Source organism: Pinus tabuliformis, chromosome 5_2, assembly GCF_031772625.1.
Source record: "Pinus tabuliformis cultivar Carrire ecotype Pingquan chromosome 5_2, CPIR1, whole genome shotgun sequence".
In the NCBI taxonomy this organism is placed as follows: domain Eukaryota; kingdom Viridiplantae; phylum Streptophyta; class Pinopsida; order Pinales; family Pinaceae; genus Pinus; species Pinus tabuliformis.
Window position 1 is genome coordinate 935,103,719 of NC_142306.1, and position 20,521 is coordinate 935,124,239.

General features: G+C 37.8%; 1 protein-coding gene and 1 non-coding gene across 2 annotated transcripts in view; both read left to right on the plus strand.

Annotated features, from left to right (window-relative positions):
- Positions 1–9,533: 9,533 nt before the first annotated feature.
- Positions 9,534–20,521, plus strand: part of LOC149162339 (uncharacterized) — a 63,299-nt gene continuing 52,311 nt past the window's right edge. Inside the window, exon 1 of the mRNA XM_089437220.1 lies at positions 9,534–9,661. Within this exon, the coding sequence (XP_089293346.1) occupies positions 9,605–9,661 (57 nt within the window). The 5' untranslated portion in view covers positions 9,534–9,604. The remainder of the gene's footprint in view (positions 9,662–20,521) is intronic.
- LOC149162340 (small nucleolar RNA snoR137) lies at positions 10,017–10,148 on the plus strand. The gene has a single exon (XR_016262171.1). It is a non-coding gene; the product is annotated as a small nucleolar RNA snoR137 (small nucleolar RNA).

Here is a 20,521-nt window from a genome sequence, read left to right on the forward strand (position 1 = left end):
ACCCATAAGCCTAAACAAAAACATGCCTGGAGTGGACCTCCAAAAAAGACTAGTAGCCAAACAAAAAACCCCAAATAAACCAAGCAAGGAGCAACACGCGAGTATTCGATGACGAGTGCAGCACCACGACATGAAAGAGGCATGAAACAGGACGCCAAGGAGGTTACTCGGCCCCTAAACTCTCCATACGCAACCGAGCACCACCAACCGCCACCAAAACCCTTCAACAAATCCACACTTGAGAGAAATAGGGTAACGTTGAGCAACGAATCATCAATGAAAACAATAAGCAAGGAGAAACGATAGCCTTGAACCAAGCGATGCTGCAAAGAGGAAGAGGGTTTTGCGGCAGCTAGGGTTCCATCCATCAGATCCCCTCAAAGATGAACCCTAAGAAAAAACCAGGCAACGAAAGGAGCAGGAAAACACCATAGCGAAAAAAAGGCGGGCCACAGAAAAACCAACACTGAACATTTTAATGGATCGCATGACTAATTACAAGGCAAATTGTATGGAGTATCGAGTGGAAGGGTTATTGTTAAAGTGAGCGCTAGTTGTGGCCCAAAAGGAACACGAGTCGTTAATCTAGTGAATCTTCGATCATCAGATCATTTCGAGTGGAAAAAGGGATGTTAATGTCCACGCTTGTTCAAACCCAAATAAATCCTCGCCATTAGATTCATAGCTCGATGACCATGCGCTAATTGCGACCTGACTTAATATTTTTTATCGGATTAATGTTGGAAAAAATGTTAGATGGCTTCAGGCATAGAAGGAGGGGTTGATGAAAGATTTTCCATGTTATTCGAAAACACATAAAGTTGCCACTTAACACAACTTAATAACCCCAATTAAGCAAATAACAAAGGGTTACACGTATGGTTACTTCAATTTAGGCTATTAATTCTACATAGTCCACTGATTAATTTGTGATTTAATAATTAGATCAAAGGCATGGGATTTCCTAACATAAGCTAAAATTTAGTCCTTAGGACAAATTTATCCCAAAGGGAATATAAATTAAAAAAATTTAAGACTTCATAATAGCAAAGTAGTATCACACACGCACCTCGTAATAGTTTTTGGGTTGGAAGCTAAATGTTGTAAGCATGGGTATAATGAAGCATCAATGTAGCTATAACATGCGACTAATAAGTAGGATGTTGATGAATTAATAATTATGGAAAACAAACCCCCAACTTTTGTTTTTTTCTGAGAGAGAGTTTACCACAAGAGTAACAAGAAAAGAAGAAAAAGGAGAAATCAAAGACGTATCAATACCTTCCTTTATTACCTATGTCAAGCCCACTTCTGCCACTTCGAGAACCACCATCTCGTGATTAATAGAATCCATTATTTACAATGATGATGCCCCAACTAGTCCTTCGCTCTAAGCATGTTCATGATCTTCAGTTGGTTGTACTTGTCCCCTTGAGTCTGATAAATTTAAGAAAGATTATTTGATTTATTCATCCTAAAATCATGCACATTCTTATACAAAGGGAGCTCATAATATTTGACTAGATGACCATATTTGTGACATCTCATACACCTGAAAGGGACCCCTTTGTAGTCAAGAATCTTCCATCTTTCCTCACCTTCTCCAATGTCCATCATTTCTGCTAGCCCTTCATGAAGATATTCACAGTAATTATAGCCATAGACCTATCCCTAAAATGTTCATAAGAAGAGTTATGATTCAAATATGTACCAAGAGAAATAACTAGATCTTTGAAAATCAATTTGTCCTAGTAATTTGATGGAAGGCTAGGCAAATGGACCCAAAAAGGGACTACATCCATCCTTTCCCTAGTCACATAAAAAATAAGGGTCCAGAATTTAAAGAGAACCGAGGTAGATTTAATTTTCCAAACCTTTTGAGATGTCCACAAAGCTTCAACATGATCCTACAAATTGAGTTGAATCCAACCTTTGGAAAGCATTATAATATCGAGGGGTGATTTTATATTAGGATTCAATTCTTTTTTCATCCAAGCTCAAATATTGCTGGTATTGAACTTCTATCCTCGAGCTCGACCCACTAGGGAATTTCCCACCAACTCTACAACATTTTTCATCATAATGTCTTCCCCCAACACCAACTTCAGCTTCATCCTATTAGTTTTTTTCTTCATGCAACCTCGTTGAGAAAACTACTAGAGGTTGGTTGAAGGACCTCTACAAGAGAGTACACTCATTCGTAAGTCAAAAAAAGAACTAGTTGAGTGAGGAAGACCTTGAGCCATAAAACCCCCAAATTGAAATAGAAGACTTGGGGTTGGAGAACCCTTTGAAAAAATATTGGCTCCAATGTACGTTTTTTTGTTGATGATTATGAGTGGGATTAAACTCTTCAATATAATACTTCTTCTTTTTCCCTAGGTCCTTCTCCCAAGTACGTTTGTGGAACTTATCCATAACAAAAGTTTTTATCTCTTTACTATTTGTGAGACAGATGCTCAAGCAAATACCCCATATACTAAACCATTTGTTATTTTGTTGCACCCAACATTAAACACAACGTTTGGCCATTTTCCCTCTTCCATTTGCTCATTTTTTTAAAATACCTTATGGCTCACACCATAGCAATTGTTTCAATAGGAACAACCCTTGTTTCACTTAACAAGATAACATAAGGAACTACACTTTTAATCTTAAAATTGTTTGTAAACAAACACTTCTGAATTTTCTCAATTTGTTTCCATTGCATCTTAGATGTACCGCTGACCCACAGTTCATAACTGTAGAGAGTCACCATAATCACTAAAAGCCCAAAAAGAGTTAGAGTGGTTTTCGAGTCCTATAACTTCGCCTCTCTACACCTTTTTTGAAAAGCATAAAATGCTTTCCAACCTCCCAAAGTTCTTTTCTTTCTACAACCATCCCAACTTAGATTTATGTTGAAGTCAATTTCGAGGTATTTGTAATCTGCAACTTCTTCTAGAATGTTGCCTTCAAAGTAGAACTTATGCTAGTTATGCTTTCTTTTGTTAGAGAAAACCACTACTTTCATTTTGCTAATATTGACTTGCATCCCCACCCTTCTACAAAAATGCTCAAGGGAAAGTAAGTGCTCTTGCAAACCAAGAGTAGATTTAGCAACGAATAAGGTCCTTTGCCTACAAAAGAAGCCTTATAACGAACTTGCCCAAATGGATATTGTCACCCCCTTGTGAATTTAACCACTCTTCAAGCTTGTCGATATATAAACAAAATAGGGTAGGAGACACCGATATCGGTTCTAAAACTTTTAGAAATGCCTACTGAAGTTCTAATTTTGACTCTTCTCCTCTTCATACAACCTATGCACAACTACTCTCAAAAGCTTGGGAACCCCGAGTTCCTCCATTATGTGCCAAAACTTATCCCTAGGAACCATGTCAAACACTTGTTTGAAATCAACAAAGCAACAAAAGGCTTCTTCCTTTTTCGCCCAAATTTTTTCAATGACATGCCTTAAAGTTTTACCATGATCAACTCTGGGATGTTTAAGTCTAAAACGTGCTTGCCCTTTAGAATGTTTATCTCTTTCTTCTGCCCACTTGCTGATTTTATTTTCTAACATGCTTCCAAATAACTTTGCAAAGAAGGGGTTTATCAATATGGTCCTATAATTGGAGGGATTATTTACGTTACCACTCTTGAAAATTGCTAGACTAGTTGTCCAATCTGTGGGGAACCCTTGTTGTATGATGTTGTTGAAAAATTTTGTGATGTGAGGTGCATGAAGTTTTTAAAGCCCCACTTTAGATACTATGCTTGGAGTTCAACTAAGTCTTTTGCTTTTCCAACACCCAACTTCCATCTCTACCTCTTTCACCATGAAAAGTTTTGTATCAATATTGACCATGTAAAATATATTAAAAAAATTGTTTTGATGTTTATCAATATTTATTAACCATTTAGTTTAAATAATTATACTATTACTAATATTATTAATAGTTTAAAAATCATAACCTATACATAATATTTAATTTATAATTAGTATTTATAAAATTATAATAATATTTATGTAGTAGCTTAGATTCATCTTAACTTTAGATCTACCAAGTCAAAGAGAGACCAAATCTCTCAGGTGCAAACCTTTTTTAGATTGAAAAAAAAGATATGATCTCTCCCACACATATCTTGAAATTAAAATAAATCTAAGTTAATTTAATTATTAACCTTTAGAGTTTAAAAATACCATAAATTTTTGTATTTTTTTTTCTTACCCATCAAAATATTATTATTTTCATTTTAATTTTATTTTAACTAAATTAACCCATTAAATATTACAACATCTATCTCTATCATAATGGAGAGGGCTTCTCAAGGCAATTAAATTAAAGATTTATTTCCACATAAATCCAGTCCAACCCACCCCACTACATTAACATACCCAAACCACTCTCCCTCCCTACCTCATCATTCTTCGTAAACCCTAAAGCTCCAAACCCCAAGCAAGCATTACGAACCTCCTTTCTCCAACCCTACTTTTGAAACCCTAATTTCAACAATGATTTAATCTATTTGCGAGTAAAGGTCTCTATTTGATCGAAGGAGAGTTCTGTTGTCAAACTAAATCGTTTCATACGGAAAGAGATCAGTGTTAATGTTCAACTAAATCCCCACATAGGGAGACATGAAAACTAAGTGGCCACTCATTTTTCTCAATCTGAGTATTTACCGCCTCTGAGATAATTAAAATGTAGTTGAAATTTTCAGGGCATTTATGAGTAGAGCAGTGTAGTGAGCAATATGAGCAGAGTAGTGCGGGCAACAGTGAGAGCAGCGAGCAGTGAATAGTGAGCAGGGAGTTTTTATGTAGCAGAAGTATCGAGTAGCGAGCAAGCGACAACAAATACATTCAAACATGACAAAGTAACCAGAAATTTCAGAACATGTGGAGACAAATGATTTAGGACAAGTGAAAATTGCCTCGTCCGCCAAAGCTGGGAAGTGGGTTTGGGTCAATGCCAAACAATATCGAGGCATTTTAAAATGAAGAATAGCCCGTCTAAAATGGGAGCAAACAAGGAAGAAACAGAGTAAAAAGAAAAGTAATCGAGCCCTTCACAAAAAGCACTCAAACAAGTCTCCTCCACAAGCATGTGGCAACAAGAAATCCAAGGGAAAAGTCATTGATGATTCTGCCTTATATAGTCCCACATCCACACCTCTCACCTGGTCATCTGATCTTTATGTGAAAGAATTTTTAAATGCAAAACAAAGGTTGGAGGTTTTAGAAGCTAAAGGGCAGGAAAGAGATCATAAAATTCATATAGTAACGGCTGAGAACAAGGCGTTAGCAGAAAGCAATAAAATTTTAAAAGAATAAGTGACATTGCTACAGGAAGCTCTCCTGATAGGGAAGACAGAATGGCAACACATGAAGGCGGATGTGCAAAACATAAATAAATATGTAGTGGAAAGTATAGAGGTGGTGAATGTGAAATCATCCCAGGATAACGGGAAAATGATTGCCCAAATAAACAACCATGAAGAGAACGCAAGAGCAGAAACGAAAGAAGATTCCACCAAAGTTTCCAAAACTTGGGCTCCATTTATTAGCAATTTTGCTAATAAGGAAAGAGAAACAAATATTCAGGTTGACAACATGCAAGATAGTGAAGGCAAGGAAAGACAAAATATGGCAACAAACATAGTTATTAAAGGGGTGAAAGACTATGGGAAAAATGAATGTACTCTTGACCTTGCAAGAGACTTCTTGAAAGATAAGTTGTTATGGCAAGGAAAAATATGCCAAGCATGGAGGGTTTGTAAGTTTAACGGGGAGAGAGTTAGGCCCATAAAATTCATTATGCCTAGCTTGTGTGATAAATATATTATTTTAAGCAAGAAACATTTCTTGAGGGGTTCTCAGTTTTTTCCTAGAATAAGATTTAACAGTGAAACAACAAGAGGAAAGAAGGGAGGAAATTTTAAAGGTTAGAGAAGCAAGAGATGAAGGAAAGAGAGCATGGATTTATAAAGACAAAGTTGTGATAGCGCAATTTAGACCTTCTTTTAGAACAGAGCAGCAAGATGTTAATAAAGAAGAGGCAACAAACTCTTCAACAATAAATCAGAAAGCAAGGTCGGTATAGGAAAACAGGGACAAAGACTCAAATGTGAGTCTTGCATGTCAAAATAAATGGCAATCAAGTCATACCCAGGTTTCCTTAAGATTAGTTTGTTGGAATTGCAGAGGTTACCCATGGAGACGAGGACCTGGGTTAGGGCCTATTGCAGAAAATAGAGACATAATTTGCCTCATAGAAACACATGAGCATGAAAGGTGCAAGACACCTTTGTTTGAAGGATACTGGGAGATGGCAGTGTGGAACAAGGCAACAGATAATAGCAAAGGGCACGAGGGTATCATGGTTTTAGTAAGGGAGAAAGAAGGTCGTCTCATTCAGTTAGAAAAAGAAGACTCAAATAAGCAATTCATTTGGTTTAAAATATCAGAAAACGGAAACCACATCAGAATTGCAGCATGATATTTTGCGCCACAGGTTTAAAAAATCTACAAAGGTAGAGGGTTTGACCACAAAGATTCATTTGCAACTTTAAAAGTGGATATTGCAACATATTCGCAACTAGGTGAAGTCCTTATAGTGGGGGATTTCAATGCTAGGACTGCAAGTGAACAAGCTAGCATTCTTTGTTGTAAAGATGATTGTGACCCTATTTGGCTTACAAAAGAAAGTAATCATCAGTGGGAAAGAATTTTAGGGGACAGGGGCTGCAATATCTTTGGTGAACAATTGCTTACTCTATGTGGGGCCTTTGATTTAGTCATTTGTAATGGTTTGACTAGATGGGCAAAGTTCGGTAATTTCACTTGCAATACTTACAATGGAGCAAGTGTGGTAGATTATGTAATTTGCTCGCATGGTTTGTGTGAGAAAATGGAAGAAGTTTTGGTTGGAGATCAGCTGTGGGATTTGAAATTAGATCACAAGCCAAATTATTTATGTTTCTCTTGGATTGGAAAGAAACAATTACAGTAAAAATTTCAGCATGTCCAACAAAATCTCCCACTGGGCAGAATTCTTTCGACCCTAGAAAATTGTAATACCTTCAAAATGATGCTAGAGAGGCTCTTTGAGAAGGAGAAAATTACAATTCATAGCCTTGATAGTCATGAATTAACACATTTAATTCAATGCGCACTTGCAAAATGCAAAAGAACAAAAATTAAGAAGTCTGAAACAAATTGCTTTCCAGTTAATGTTTGGTTTGACGAGGAATGCAAAAAGGCAAGGAAAATGTGAAAAGAGTTAAACAAGGATAACATAAAACTCAAATCTTACAAGCATTTATTAAGCAAGAAAAAAGCTGATTTCATGGTTTCAAGGGGGAAAGAACTAATCTTCCTTGGGAAAAATAATCCCAAGTTATTTTGGAAGGAGCTCCAACCGAAAAAGATACAAATTGGAAATAATATTACAACTTCTAAATGGTTTGACTATGCAAGACAACTCTATGAGCAGGTTCCCAAGGTTGACCCTCCCCCCTTCGTCAACACTGATACTGAACTTTTCATGGTACAAGAGGTAGAGATGGGTATCAAGAAGTTGGGTGTTGGAAAAGCAAAAGACTTAGCTGAACTCGAAGCAGAATATCTAAAGTGGGGCTCAAAGATTCTTGCATCTCACATTACAAAAATCTTCAACAACAACATACAACAAGAGCTCCCCACAGATTGGACAACTAGCTTGGCAATACCTCTTTTCAAGAGCGGTGACGTCAATAATCCCTCCGATTATGGGACCATCATGATAAACCCTTTGTTTGCAAAGCTATTTGGAAGCATGCTAGAAAACAAAATTAGCAAGTGGGCAAAAGAAAGAGATAAGCGTGCTAAACGACAAGCAGGTTTTAGATCTAAGCATCCCATAGTTGATCATTGCATAACTTTAAGGCGCACCATTGAAAAAGTTGGAGAGAAAAAGAAAGAAGTCTTTTGTTGCTTTGTTGATTTCATAAAAGCGTTTGACTTGGTTCCTAAGGATAAACTTTGGCAGAGAATGGAGGAACTTGGGGTTCCTAAACATTTGCAAGCAGCAGTGCATAGGCTGTATGAAGGGGTGAAAGTCAAAATTAGAACTTCAGCAGACATTTTTGAAAGTTTTAGAAGCGATATCGGGGTCAAGCAAGGTTGTCCACTGTCTCCTACCCTTTTTGGTTTATATATCGACAAGCTTCAAGAGTGGTTAAATTCGCAAGGGGGTGATGGTATCTATTTGTGCAAGTTTGCTATAAGGCTTCTTTTATATGTAGATGATCTTATTCTGATTGTTAAATCGACTCTAGGTTTGCAAGAGCACTTAGTATCCCTTGAGCATTTTTGTAAAAGTTTGAGGATGCAAGTCAGTGTCAGCAAAACGAAAGTAGTGGTCTTATCTAACAAAAGAAAACATAACCAACATAAGTTCTACTTTGAAGGCAACATTTTGGAATAAGTTGTGGATTACAAATCCCTCAGAATTGACTTCAACAAAAATCTAAGCTGGAATGGTTGTAGAAAGAAAAGAACTTTGGGGGGTTGGAAAGCATTTTATGCTTTTCAAAATAAACGTAGAGAGACAAAGTTATGGCACTAGAAGACCACTCAAACTCTTTTTGGGCTTCTTGTGATTCCGATGATTCTCTATGGTTGTGAATTGTGGGCTAGCAGTGCCTCTGACATGCAGTGGAGACAAATTGAGAAAATTCAAAAGCGTTTGATTACAAACAAATTTAAAATTGAAAGTGCAGTTCCTTATGATATCTTGTTAAGTGAAACATGCACTGCTCCTATTGAAGCAATTGCTATGGTGCGAGTCATAAGGTATTTAAAAAAAATTGAGCAAATGGAAGATGGTAGATGGCCTAAGGTTGTATTTAATGATAGATTGTGCAAGAGCAAAAAAACATGGATGCAACAAAATAATGAAAGGTTTAGTAAATGGGGTATTTGCTTGAACGCGTGTCCCATAAACAACAAAGAGATAAAAACTTTTGTTATGGAAAAGTTCCACAAACGTACTTGGGATAAGGAGCTAGGAAGAAAGAAAAAATTACTATATTGAAGTGTTTAATCCCACTCATAATTATCAACCAAAAGCATACTTAGAGGCCAATATCTCTTGGAGAGCCAAAATTCTTATTGCCCAGTTAAAGACTAATTCTCATCAACTCCGTTGTGAAAAAAGGCCAAAGAAAGTGTGGGAAGAAAGGGTATGCATTTTTTGTTCTTACAGAAAAGTGGGAACAGAAAAACATTTCATTTTAAATTGTGAAGCCTTCAAAGACAACAGGGAAAGTTATGCAGATATCCTGACAGCTAGCTCTTGGGATAATCTATTTAGCGAAGGGTTTGTCGAGAAGCTTGGAGCATTCATTTTAAAGCTTCATAGAAAAAAGCAAAATACATCACGGAGATGAAGAAGCAATCTGTCCCATAAGCTATCTTTAACTTAAAATAAATTCTTTCTTTCTTCAAGCATTTCAAGCCTTTTACTCTAACCCTACTTCCAGCCTTTTACTCTAACCCTACTTCCGAAACCCTAAATTCAACCGCGTTTTAATCTGCTCGTTGCTATTTTATAGCAAAATTGGAAGCGTGGTTATTATGTGGGCTCGGTCTCTGGAGGCATTCTTGTGCGGAGTATATTTTTGTGGACTGAAGGTTCGATCTTCTTTACTACAAACTATTATAGTTCTTGTTCGTTTACTGCAGGTTGTCAACGATTAATAAATTACTGCACTGTTTAAGCTCTTCGGAAAATATCGGTATATTTTTCTGGCAACCTTGTAAGTAGGGTTTGAAGTTGCTTTTCATAGGCGTTGCATTCCTGACTTTCATTTGAAGGGATGTGTCAAGAAAAGCATAAATGGAGTTTGCAGGCATCGATAAATTTTAACTGAGTGCATTCATTAAGCGGAGCATTCAGTAAACGTTTTCTTGCTTACATTCACAGAGGATTCTTTGGGTTACTTGGTTTCCTGTTGGTTTACTTGGTTAGTCTATATGTTATACTGTTGTTGCTTCTCAGTTGTGTGCTTCCTAATACATGGAAGACGTACTCAGTAAGAAGCATAAATTAAATGTCCAGTCTGATAACAGCCCGGTGTGGTATATTATGCATCGGGTTCACCTGTCTCCTGGTAAATTTATATCAGCGGAATCATCTGTCTCCCGGGGAATTTCATGACATTGTCTTCTTGTTGGTTTTCAGCTTAAGGTTGTGAAGGTTTGGGTTTTATGTAGTTGATTTTAGTGCTATGATTTTTATGTTAGGGTTATGGTCAAACGAGGATTATATATACCAAAAATTTTCTTTCATCCCTCTTCTCAGGGAAACCAGATCCCTATGAATATAGTTGGTGATACCTAATTCATAGTCGGTGAGAACTCGTTTAAGGTACCAAAATGTCTCGGGGAAACCACATCCCTATGAATATAGCTGGTGAGACCTGGTTCATAGTCGGTGAGACCTCGTTTAAGAGTGTACCAAAATGGTTGGCTTGTCGTCTATATTGTGATTGTCAATTTTTTCTGCCAAATCTGTCTTTCTGATTGATTGATAGTCCAGTTGATTGATAGTCCAGGATAACCCTCCTGTACTGTAATATTCAAATTACAAATGATCTTGGCTTGTAATATTCAAATGAATCTGGCCTATAATATTCAAATGATACATTATGTTGGTTTTGTGTCATGATTGATGATTGGTGAAGTGATGGGCTGCTTGTTCTTGGTCACGGTCACTTCACTGGGGGATAAGGTCCTTCATAGCCAGATCTTGCCAATGAGTTTGAATGAATTCTCGAATGTCTCACTCGAATCAAAGTCAAGTCAAGGGAATGTGCCATTATGCCAGCCCAAAATTGGCTACCTTGTCAGCGCCAATTTGTTGCCATTGTTCCCAAAAATGTTGCCATTTGCCCCAAAAATGGGAGAAGAGGGAGCTGTGTTTTTTGTAAGGAGTTTTGCATTGCTACTTTGGAGATTTGCGTTAGATTTTGTGGAAGATATTGATAATGGCCATGAAATCTCTTTCATTAACATGTTTGGGTAATTATTTGTAGTTTCAACTAAAAGACCCTGCCCTAGTGCTCAGATTCCTTTAAGATTTTAAGATTATTAATGGAGGTATATGGCACTCACATAAGCATGTAAAATCCAATGTAAAATCCACTCATTGGCTTGGCTAGGTTTTCCTTTAGAGGTCTCACTGAAGCGAAGTTCTCTGAAGTCCTTCAAAGGGGGACCAGAAGATAGGGCTGGAAGGGAAGAAATTGGGGATAGAGGGAGGACCAGCGGACAGGGCCGGAAGGGAAGAAATTGGGTATAGAGGGAGTTTACCGAAGGAAGGGTTAGGGTTAGGGTTAATGCTTGTATTCTTTTCTTTGATATTTTATTGTATTTTTTTTTGACATTTTAAGATTACAAAAGGGCGTTTTGATTTTGAAAGTATAATTGTAGTTATGGCATGATTTTTTTATTCACTCCTATCCTCTTAGGAGTTAAGGGTAGGGTTTCTAATATTTAAATTGGACTTATTTACTCTCATTGGAATTGGTTTTCAGCTTATTAAATTTTAAAGATCTTTTACAGAGAGATTCTTGTAAATCGTGTTGCCCCATTTCATTCATATGGATCTTCACACATTAAAATTCTATATATTTAGAGTTTTTTTTGGGTTCTTTTTTCTTATTTTTAATATTCCTAATAACAGTAGAATTTGGTCTTCACAAAATTATTTTACCAATTTTTTTTTAGGTTTTTTTCAACAATGATGGCCTATTTCAAAATTCCTTCAATTTTACAGGATGAATTTCTAACAATTTAGAATACTATATGAAATCCTTAAAAATTGGAATTCTTTTTTAAAAAATATTGTCGTAATTTGATAGTTAGCATTATGAATTTCTAAAAATTTGGAATACTATATGAAATCTTTAAAAATTTGAATTCCTTTTTATAAAATATTGTCATAATTTGATAGTTAGCATTTAGAATTTTGATGATTAGTAAAATTTGCTCAGGTTTTTACGATACGTCATAGTTCATATTTTCCTTGTAATTATTAATTTTATATTAATAATCTCTGTAACACGGACTAAATCTACTGCTCAAGTTTTAAGTTTTTTAATACTTTCACTGTGTCACTTTTAAATTTATTCCTCAGTTTAAGTTTTACAGATCTCTTGTACCAATATAAATTAACTTGGTCAAACTCGTGTAAATGTGTTACATTGATTATAGTTTTACATATTGTTTACAGGGAGTGGTGTAAACTGGTCGATGGTATCTAGTTTTACAGATCTCTTGTACCAATATAAATGAACTTGGTCAAACTCATGTAAATGTGTTACATTGATCATAGTTTTACATATTGTTCACAGGGATTGGTGTAAACTGGTCTACAGATGGTATTTTATCTTTTTTTTCAGAGGAAAAAAATCTGTATAGATTATATTGAGATCATATAAAACTTTTGATAGATACATGGATCGAAAATTCAGTCGATCAAAAAGACTCATCGAATAGGTTCTTCCACCGAGGAGCCATAAAATAGTATAATTGTTCAACAAAAAGCAAGCGGCGATGGATCATCAGAAATGAACATATAGCCGGCATGAACAAAAAGAAAAGGGGCAGAGAGGAGCTGCCCGAATCAAAATAGAGAAGAAAGATACGCATGAGCATAAATAGTGACCATCACCAGATGAAGAAAACCTTAGACAGGAGGCATGGAACCTGTGATCAATTGAAGCGAACAAAGTTCCTTCTAAGAATTAATTATTCCAGAAAACTAGGAATATAAAGATATCCATGAGGGATATAAATATTATATTAAATAAAATGAATAAGAATGAGTATGATAATGAACTACAATGAGAACTAGAGGCTTGCTTATATACCAAGCAAGTGTCTCTTCATGAAGAGTCATGTCCTATTAGACATGCCTCTTCAACTTAATTACTAGCTTAATTAACTATTATTTATGATTATTGTCTTTTACATTATATTTATATATTTTATTTGTTACATTGCCTTCTTCCTCAAAAAGCTTTGTCCTCAAAGCTTGTCGATGAAAAAGGCTTGATCTCTTTTTCTGCTTCGAAAGTCTTTCTGTCTTGGAACAGTCAACTTCGTCGATACAAGCTGATATGATCTTCTTAGTGACAAACAAAATTGTCGCACTGAGAAGGGATCAACCCATCCCAGATTAATCTTCTGTATAGTATTCTGATCACTGGAATTTTGTAACGACTTGTTAGTGTAAGACTGGATGGATGTTACGTAATTATTCTCTGAAACATTAATTTGTTGTCTTTGGTTTGAATGGTCCTGATACGTAGCTTGGTTGATTTGTCTACTCTCGTGATTCGGATGCCGATATAAAGTTTTTAGATTTTCTTTTGGTGAAGATGTTGTTGAATTGGTTATGGAACATTCACTTGGGATGTCCATTGTCTGAACTGCAACATCTAAGCGTGTCGTTTCTTCAACTGATTTGTCTTCTTGAGTTGTCATATTCACTGGATCGGTATTCGTTCCCTTATTTTCAACTTGAATTGTTGCAACTGGAGATTTTGATACTTCTTCTTGAGTGACTTGTTCCAACTTATCTTTTAATGCTTTCTTATCCTCCTTAAGTTTCTTAATTTGATTGAGCAGACTTTGATTATGGTTTCTCAGACGTAAAAGTTCTTTGGTTTTTGATTCATCAACTTTATTTTCAGTGTTTTGAATTTTAAAATTTTTATCTTTTAGATCTCTGATTTGTTCTAATAAATTTTTATTGAGGTTCTTTAAACGCAAAGTTTCCTCTTCTTGTTCTGATAAGTGCTCCTTGAGTTCCTTCTTTGATGCTTTAGCTTTCTTGACTTGTTCGAGTAGCTTTTCTTGGTGATCTCTTAGGCGCGAAATTTCTGTCTCAGCTGCAAATGACTTCTTCAAGCTCTTTTTGCTTCTTTGATATAGTTTTTTCGTTATCTTGAAATATCAAATCTGAGATATCCTTAAAGTCTTCTAATGAATATTTTACTGATTTTGATTTACTTGTTATGTCTCGAAACATGACCATCTTCCCTTTATAAGGAAACGTCAAAACTTGTTTCTTTATGTTTAACATGAATGTACCCAAATCCTTAAACCAGGGTTGACTAAGTATGATGTCAGTGTTTCTATCCATCCTTGCAACATGAAATTGAGATATGTAGTCATAATGACCTATTGTCACTTGTAGATCACTAATTTTATACTTGTTTTGGTCAAAAATATTTTTCTTTACACTAATGCTTAGCTCTGGAATTAATAGTTGATTTGCCAAGTTGATGTTGATATAATTTTTATCATTGCTTGGGTTGATGGCGACATTAACTTCTCTTCCTTGGATATTTCCTTTTAATGTAATTACTCTATGATCTAAACTGAAAGACCATTATAGGAAAACCTTTCTTCCTTCATCATTTTAACTTTGTATGGAAATTTTTTTATTTTTATTTTTTTAATAACTTATTTATCTCCCTTTATATATATATATATATATATATATTTCAAATATTCTCTTTTTCTTCTTTTTTTGTTCACTCTATTAATGAAATTTTATATAACAATAATTTGTTTTTTAATATATATAATTATAAATTATATATATTATATAATTTTAATTTATATATATTATAAAATTATAATTATATAAAACTATATATACTTTTTTGAGACCCACTTTTCCTTTTATATGTAACTATATAAGGCTTATATAGTATTTTTTTTATAATTATAATAATTTTTTTTTTTTCGAAAATTTTGATGAGTCGTGACTAATTTGGATGAGACGTGACTGTGACTTTTAGTACGGTCACAATCTTTAGATTTGAACGATTAAAATTATTTAGATCACACATTTTTTCTCCAATGGTTATCAAAATATCTTTCACTTTTAAAATACCATGGGCAATTACCATGGGTTTTTTTCTAAAACCTCGGTTAATGTTCTCCACGTAAAATGTAAAACTTACTTACTGGTTTCTAAAACCACGGGCAATTACCATTGGTTTCTAAAATACCATGGGCAATTGTTTCTAAAACCTCGGTTAATGTTCTCCATGTAAAATGTAAAACTTACCACTGGTTTCTAAAACCACAGGCAATTACCATTGGTTTCTAAAACCACAGGAAATTACCATTGGTTTCTAAAACCACGGGCTTCTCCACGTAATTTTTTTTTAAATATACTTGAAAAGATTCTCGCTTATCTTTATTATGCACTTTTATCAATAATGTAAAACCCTTTATATATAGGAGTAGTCTTTAACGCGACTTTTTGAAAGCTTTTTCGGCGATTTTTTTCGGTGAAAATCCGGCAGTAATTTATTGGAATCCAAGTTTGATAGCTAATTTCTGCACAATGAAACCGTCCCAGGGGTTTTTCAGGGTGCTGAATCCGAATATGCAGTTAAAAAACCATTTTAACTGCAACAAATCATGATTTCATCTCAATTTCTTCCGCCAGATTCCGTCACCGGAATCTCAAAAAGTCGCATTATAGACAACTCCTTATATATATGTGTGTATTTTTTTTTCAATTTTTTTGTTTGTTTGTTCAGAGTATATTATTTCCTTTCCTCTTTTCTTTTTATATACCCTTCTTATTTATTCTTTATTATTATTTTTTAAATAATGGCCAAAGACCTAAAAAATGGAGAATCTCCCAATATGTAGCGAAACACTTCAATTATGACAGCAACGAAGTTGATGATAGGGTTGATAGCCAAAGGCCTGGTGATCAGCCAACGTGGCTCTGATACCACATGAAGCGAACAAAGTTCCTTCTAAGAATTAATTATTCCAGAAAACTAGGAATATAAAGATATCCATAAGGGATATAAATATTATATTAAATAAAATGAATAAGAATGAGTATGATAATGAACTACAATGAGAACGAGAGGCTTGCTTATATACCAAGCAAGTGTCTCTTCATGAAGAGTCATGTCCTATTAGACATGCCTCTTCAACTTAATTACTAGCTTAATTAACTATTATTTATGATTATTGTCTTTTACATTATATTTATATTATTTATATATTTTATTTGTTACATCAGTGAGATGATGGACTCCAGCGGAAGATGGGAGTCCCGAAAAACTCGGCAGCAACGCCACTTCCAGATATGCCAGACGGTAAGGAGGAATAAGGCGTGCCACGATGGTCGTTGAGAGGACCACCAGTTGAAAGCTTCCTGAATCGAGGAGAAAAAAAGGATGGGAAATCCATAGATGGAGGACAGCTCGATCCAGATAGCAGAGGAGACTGCGCAGTGGAAGAACATGTGGATGTTCGTTTCCAGCTCAGAACGGCAGAAGTTGCATCGACTCGGACCGTGCCACCCTTTCGCTTGTAGAACGTCCCAGGCAAGGTTCCTGTTGTAGAATAGGAGCCAACCAAAAAGGATGGATTTTAGAGGGCAAATGGCTTTCCAGAATTTGAGAGGAAATAGTGAAGGGGATGGCGGGATGTGAGATGAAAGGGCGGAGTAAAGTCGTCGGACAGTGATGGGGTGGATGGAAGAGTCCGGGGACCAGATGAGATCGTCTTTGGTTCCAAGTTGAAGGATGTTCTGGCGAGAAAAAGAGAGGGTGGCGGAAGACCAAAGGGGACGGAGGGGAGGAGGGATATGAAGTTGAAGGTCCGATTTCCAGATGGGCTTCAGTGAGGACCATGAATCAATGAGCTTGGACCAGGTGAAAATACCCCTAGAGTGAAAGAAGGTGAGGAGAGCCGGGGGGATCTGAGATTCTAAGTCATGTAAGGTAGGGTCAAGAGCAATAAAAACAGATGAACCAGTAAAAAAAGTCCATTTTAGATTACTCATGAAGAACCGTTGATTCTTACGGAAGCAGCACCAGATGGGAGATCCGTGACGGATCCCGAGAGATGACCTTCTGAGCCAGTGTTCTAAGTTCCGTCCTTTTAAATACTTCTGTTTGATTAGAGCAGACCATGGGCTGTTCCCGAAAAAACCCCTGTGCATGGATTTGCAGATGAGCGCGTTGCCAAATCGCCTCATATTTATGAGACCCCAGCCCCCATTCTTCTTGGAGATAGTGATAATGTCCATTCTTGCAAGATGTATTTTCGATTGAAAAGAATGGCCGCCCCAAAGGAAATTAGCAGCAATTGACTGCATGATTTTGATGACTTTGGCAGGGAGGACGAAAAGATGACCCCAATATATTGCTAGTTGGGAGAGAACCGCTTGAACGAGAACGAATCTGCCTGCAAGGGATAAAAGCCTCAGTTCCCATTTGGAGATTTTGTTGTAGAACCTGTCAATGAGCCACAACCAATCTGCGAATTTGTTATTTTTGACTTTGAGGCGGAATCCGAGATATGTAAGGCCGTCTGAAAGGAGAGCGAGGTTGATGCCGAAACGACCCGCTATCCAGAGAGCTGTAGCTAGGTTGGAATTATTATGGTAAAGCTTTGTTTTCTCATTATTGATCAAGAGGCCTGTAGCTGCTCGAAACTTCTGAAAGATGATATATAAGCATGCCCAAGAAGACTTACAAAGCATTGCAAAGATTAGAATGTCATCAACAAAAAAGTTGTGAGAGAGAGAGATATCCTTACAGATCTTAACTGGCTTACATCTTCCTTGGGCGACAGCAAGATTGATATGCGAACTAAGAGAGTTCATTACCAAAATAAAGAGGAGAGGGGACAGTGGGCATCCCTGTCGGAGCCCTCTTTCGGCTTGGAAGAAAGTCGATGGGATTCCGTTGATAATGACAGAGTAATGAACAGATTCAACGCATGCCATGATCCAGCTGCATGCACGCGGCGAGAGGCCAATTTTTGCAAGTAGAACTCTGATGAAGCTCCAACTAACGCAGTCAAAAGCCTTTGTAAGATCAATTTTGAGGGCGGCCGCATCGATGTTCCTCGAAGAGATGGCGAAAAGGCCTTCTTGAGGAAGGGCGACAGCATCGAGGATAAGCCTGTCTTTTAGGAAAGCATGTTGCTGTTGAGTAATAAAGGAGCTGAGAGTTTTTTTCATGCGCTCAACAATAATCTTGGAAATGATTTTGTAAAGAGCATTGCACAAGGCAATGGGCCTGTAATCCCCGAATGATGTGGGATTTTCTTTTTTTGGAATTAATGCAATGTAGGTGGCCGATAGAGCGTTGTTGATGCTCCCAGCTTGGCAAGTGGCATTGACCATATTGAGGAGGTCATTTTTGAGGAGATCATAAAAATGAGAGTAGAATTCCACCGGAATACCATCAGGCCCCGGACTCTTGTCTTTCTTAAAGCCTTTTATAATGCTGGAAAGTTCCCCGTCAGTTATAGGCCTAAGGAAGACTTCATTTGCGGCATCGTCAAACATGGTCGGTAGGTGGTTGACCGCCCACATCATGTCATAGATGTCGTTTTGTTGACGCTTGTATTGGGCACTGAAGAAGGAAGTGGCCGCAGCGGAGATATCAGCCTGTGTGAAGAGGGGGTTGCCATTGTTATCATCCATACTCCATATCGAGTTCCTTGTTCTGCGAGCACTGGCAAAGTTGTGGAAAAACTTTGTGTTTCTGTCGCCCTGTTTGAGCCAAAGAGCTCGACTTTTCAACCTCCATGTTGCCTCCTCTTTTAGGAGCAAAGCTTGTTTCCTTTTTTCCAGGGACCAAAGGAGAACCTTTTTGTCAATGGTGAGGCCATGCAGATGGATGGTTGACGAGATCAAATTTATTTCGTGGGTGATGTTGCTGAGTTCCCGAGAGTCTGATTGCTTCTTCTTGATCTGCCAAGACTTTACTCCCTCCCTGAGCTTGTTGATTTTTTCGCGAAAAGTGAGGAAGGGTGCCTCTTCTGAGAGTGATATGTCCCCAGGTGGAATTGACGAAGGCCTCAAAGGATTCATCCTGTAGATATACAGAGTTAAACTTGAACGAGTAGCCCATTCTTCGTTGATCGCTGACCCAAGCCAGAAAGATGGGCTTGTGATCAGATGTGTTGGCGTCTCCTGTTTTGGCAATGGGCATCCCCCATTCTTCAATGATGGTTGACGACAGCAGGAAGCGATCAATTCGCTTTGCAATGAAGGCGCGACCCAGTCTGCCATTGTCCCATGTGGGGGTCAAGGGAACTGGAATGATGTCGACCAGATCTCTATTTAGGAGCTCTCCACGCATTTTGACAGCCAGACTGTCCATGGAAGAGCATTGACCCCAGCATTCTTGTGAGCTGAGCGTGAAGTTCAAATCTCCTGCAATGATCAGAGAGTTTATATCAAGGATACCTGAGAGGAGAAGAGAATCCCAGAAGGGAAGTCTGTTCTTATATGGCGCATATACATTGAGCAGGTTGATAGGGCGGGGCCTTCCACGAATGGTCGCCGAGATAAGAATGCCAGCTTGACACTTATATGCTTTAGCTTTGACCATAAGAGGGTTCCATAGAGATACGAGGCCCCTCGACAGTCCATCAGCGCTGATCGCAGACATGTGCCAGGAGGGGAACATTCTTCTGAAGAAGGCCAGGGCAGTCGAGCTGGAATGCATGGTTTCCTGAACAAAAATGATATGAGGACTAGCCGATAGGAATGTCGCTTTCAGAGCCAAGAATTTGGGGGCCGTTCCTAAACCCCGAATGTTATATGAAACAAGGAAGGTCATTTGGAAGGCTGACCAGCCTGGCTTGCTCTAAGGGGCTGTGGGAAAGGAGATTCGAGGACCGGGACGTCAATGAGAGGGAAGTTTATGACACCCAAGTCGGTGGCAATCGACCGGCCTCTGAAGTGCCTGCTACCTCCTCTAGTCTTTTTCCTGACAGTGATATTCTTGGCGGAATCGGGGCTGATGGAGGGGAAGGAGGGTTTATGGATGGTGAGCGGTTCAAGAATGGAAGGCTGACGGTTTAGAAGAAGATCGATATCGCTGTCAGGTTCATTGAGCGGGGAGGAGGCAGGGGAGTTGAAAGGGGTCGGAGAAGGATGTTGTTCTTTGCTTTTGGGAGATGGAGAGGATGAGGAGATTTGAATGGGATGAGAGCCAACAACGAAATCTGCTGCATTCATAGGAGGCGGGGAAGGAACCGTGTTCTCTTCTGGCTGTTCCGGAATGGGGGGGCATGTAAAGTCCGCCATATTCATAAGGGGGGGGGACAGCGGGGGACTTTTGAACTCAGCGAGGTTGGGCGAATCAACGCTGTTGGGCAAGAGTTGATCGCCAAGATGATCAGAGGACTTGAAAGAGAAATGCCGCCCCGAGAGACTGTCGCTATCGGAGATAGATTGTGGTTCCTTTGCCTTTGTGGATCGGAGGGCCTCTGTCGCCTATATTTGCAATCATTAAGAAGATGTCCTGTGCGGTGGCAAGATGAGCATCTGAAGGGGATGCCCCAAAAGTCGATTCTTTGACAAATACGGGAGCCCTCCCATATGATCTCCAATTGCTCGGGATAGCCACCCTTGTAAGGCCTCTCAATGAGGATCCAGGCAATTCGCTTGTCTTTCTCCCCGCGAATCCATGGGTC